The 3407-nt window shown below is 49.0% G+C and overlaps 1 protein-coding gene across 1 annotated transcript; it reads right to left on the reverse strand.

Moving 5' to 3' along the window:
• Positions 1-1893: 1893 nt before the first annotated feature.
• On the reverse strand, positions 1894-2449 carry LOC123083385 (late embryogenesis abundant protein 6). The gene has a single exon (XM_044505441.1). It carries the CDS (start codon positions 2373-2375, stop codon positions 2118-2120), a length of 258 nt encoding a protein of 85 aa, XP_044361376.1. The 5' UTR covers positions 2376-2449; the 3' UTR covers positions 1894-2117.
• Positions 2450-3407: the final 958 nt, after the last annotated feature.

Consider the following 3407-nt stretch of genomic DNA (forward strand, 5'->3'; position numbering starts at 1 on the left):
AGACCGTGTAGCCCACAAATTCTAACAATGTTGATCTAAACTCTGGTATGTTTCATCAATTAAATCCTAAAGTTAAGTCTTCATGTTTTGGGAAATCTCCGAGGTGGTTGAAATGTGGCATTGACGTGCCTATTTAGAAAGTCTAATTGCACATATGTATGCCATTTATTGGATAAATATGATATACTATAGCTGAATTTGTGTGCACACACCATCACACATGAATGCCTAGAAAAGCTATATGGTGGAGTTGGCAGATTTGGTTTCTGGAACTTTTTATGTAGGCTTCCTTACCATGGTTTCCCTTTTTGTTTTCTGCAATCTTCTCCTTTGATCACACCCTTCTTTTTCGCGTGTGTATTCAGTAGCCTAAATGAGTTTCTAGATTACCTGAGGCTAGTTTTCTCATCTAAATTTTATCGGCTTTCCAATTTGCTATAAAACTAGATATTACTTCATTCCAGTTGATACTGTTAAAAAATTAGTTTGCTTTCTTGTTTTTTTCTCTGTTTATGTCTTGTGTTGTTTTTGACGGTGGCAACAATCTTTGCTCGTGTACTCATTCTACATGAGCAATCAAGACTGACTTGAGTTGAGTTGAGTTGGTTTCAATTTGTCTCCTCTGCAGGGTTCATGCATAGCAACCAAGACTGAACGTGGACACGATTCTCATCCCCCAGTTGGTGGATTTGTGTGGCACATCGACAAGATCATCATTTCGCATCACGACCAACTCCTTATGCCATCATTTCTTTTCATGAATTTCTCTGGTTTGCTGCATCAATTAAGCTGGATAGCTGGGCATGGAGTGCGCTGCAGCTGTAGGCACATTTGGAATTAATGCCAGTTAATTTCTCGATCGACATGCAGATAATCACCCCATTTAACCTTTAGCAAACATGGCCTATTGGCCTTAGAGCATATACAACCATGATTGCCTAATTTGGGGGCCCTATACGTCTGCGCAAGTTTTGCACAATGTATAAAACAAGTTTTGCACAATCCGATCCAAAAGAGGAGTCGGAGTTCATCACTTAACTAAAATAAAAGCTACAATAAATTAAGTAAGCTGAGAGGGCGGCCGGAATACCACTTCCTCGCCAGCTGCATCCACATGGGGTCTTCGAAGTAGATGTTGTCCTCATCGTAGGCATCGACGGCGGGTGGCGTGTCGTTGTTGCTGGTGGTGCCGGTGTTCGAGTAGGAGGACAAGATGATCCCGACCATGCGATAGGTGGGGCGGGTGTGCTCCCTCGCGAGCCGGGGTGGCTTGCTTCACGTCGCCCACCTTCTGCCTCTCCAACCACTTCGATTCCTCGAGCCCGATGTGGAGCGCCGCCTCATTTTTGGACGACCATCCGTCTCGCGGAGGTGTACGAGTGGTCGCCATCGCTGACCCGCAGAAGCGGCTCCGACACAGATCTGCAGGATCCACCACCTGAGCGGCTCGAGGCGAACGTCACGCTCCAATCCGTTGCCGACCATGGTGAAGGGGAGGGGAGAGAGCGAGTAGATCGGCAGTGCAGTAGAGATGTCAAGAGAGTGAGGGTTTGTCGTATCGGTGGATCATTTTGGAGACGACGTGGACCGGGGTGGGCCAATCCGACGTGGAGGCGGCGGCTGGGCACGTCCGATCCGCCCCATGTCCACTCCATACATGGGCTGAGTATGAGGGTGCCGGTCAGCCTGAATCGTTTGGACTGAGTCTGTCTGATTCGGTTGGGTATCATTGTTCTGAGTGACTGGGAAGGCTGGATATGGGGCCTCCGATTTTAGACGCTCTTATACAGATCGAAAACAAAAGTCCCTTATTTCGGATTTTCAGAATATTGTGTCCCTCTGAATTGAGGGGGTTAGGACACACACATAAACAGAGAAAGGAACACACATGCATCCGAGCAAGCAGCTAGCTCTTGTTTTATAATCTCCGAGATAATTAAGCCCGACGTACGTACGTGCGAAATCGACACAACACAAACACGAACGTCACGCGCACGTTGCACGCACGGCAGTGAAAAGAACAGGGAAAATCACATCACGCCAGATCACGCCCTTACAAGCCGTCTCTATCAGGGATTCAGGGTTCACCGGCGGCGCCTGCCAACCTGCGCATCATATCAGTGGCCGTGCTTGTGGCCGCCGTGCTTGTGGATGTGGTGCGACATGGCGTCCTCGCGGTGCGCGGCCTTGTCCTGGTGCAGCTGCGCCTCGGCGGCGGCGACCTTGGCGGCGCCGCGCTCGTGCGCCAGCTCCCGCTCGTCGTGCGACCTCGCCGTCGCCGCCTCGGCCTTCTCCGCCACCTTGGCCTTGGTGATGGTCGACTTCGCCTTGGCCGCGCTCGCGCCGTCCTTCATCTTCTCCTTGGCGTGCTCCATCTTGGTGAAGTATCTGGATTTGGTTAGCTGCTGCTTCTTCTTGGTCTTCCTCTTCTTGCTTCCCTTCTTATCCCCGGGTGCTGAGCTCGAGTGGGGTTTATGTAGGCGGAGCGGTGCTGAGTTGGACGAATCGTTGCATGACGCGTGGGTGGATGGAGGTCGGCCGATGGAGACGTGATGTCGGCCGGACGGATAAATGCTGGCGGCCATGTGCGGTTGGGCCATCACCATCGCTGCATGTATAGAGATCGACATGGGCACATGGCCGCACGGTGCATCTCATGTCGGCCACCTGCAAAAGGGAAAAAGTAGGATTTCTCACACTCCGTGTAGTATTTGTCACGGTCTTTTAGAAACATTTTGGTTTTAATGTGCGTGTTTTTTCCTCAATACGGACAGGGGAATGCACTTCACATATACTCGCACATCGTTCACCGAAGAATGGAGTCACAGAATTTCAGAAAAAAATCAGCACATCAACTACCTTGACGGACGTCGGTAATTGCGGGAGAACGTACTTTGCTCAATGTCGTTAAAAAATACTGTACTGTACTACTCCCTCCGTTCCAAAATATAGTGCGCCCGCGCTTTCCGAGGTCCAACTTTGATCATAAATTTAACCAACAAGACCGACTGCGACGGGAGAAAAATTTATATAATTGAAAACTTTTTTTTTGAATACGAATTCACAGGTATAACTTTTGCTCCAGCTGCAGTCGGTCTCCTTGGTTAAATTTATGGTCAAAGTTGAAGCACGGGAATAGAGGAAGCACTACATTGTGAAACGGAGAGAGTACAATATATAGTTTTGGTCGAGCATACATGCATGTGCACAATCACAATTTTTAGCCCGGGTCTAGGAAAACTCAAACAATACTGCAAAATAAGCTAGCGGTGATGACACAAAAAGGTTATCAGTTGCTTGGGTGGCGGTGAGGGGCGCATTGCCATTGATCTTCCGCCTCTGCTAACACGTCATCAATGGCGGACGTGCCGCCCACCATTTTTTTTTGAAATGTGCCGCCCAACATT

The sequence above is a fragment of the Triticum aestivum genome, chromosome 4A, assembly GCF_018294505.1.
Source record: "Triticum aestivum cultivar Chinese Spring chromosome 4A, IWGSC CS RefSeq v2.1, whole genome shotgun sequence".
Taxonomy (NCBI): Eukaryota; Viridiplantae; Streptophyta; class Magnoliopsida; order Poales; family Poaceae; genus Triticum; species Triticum aestivum.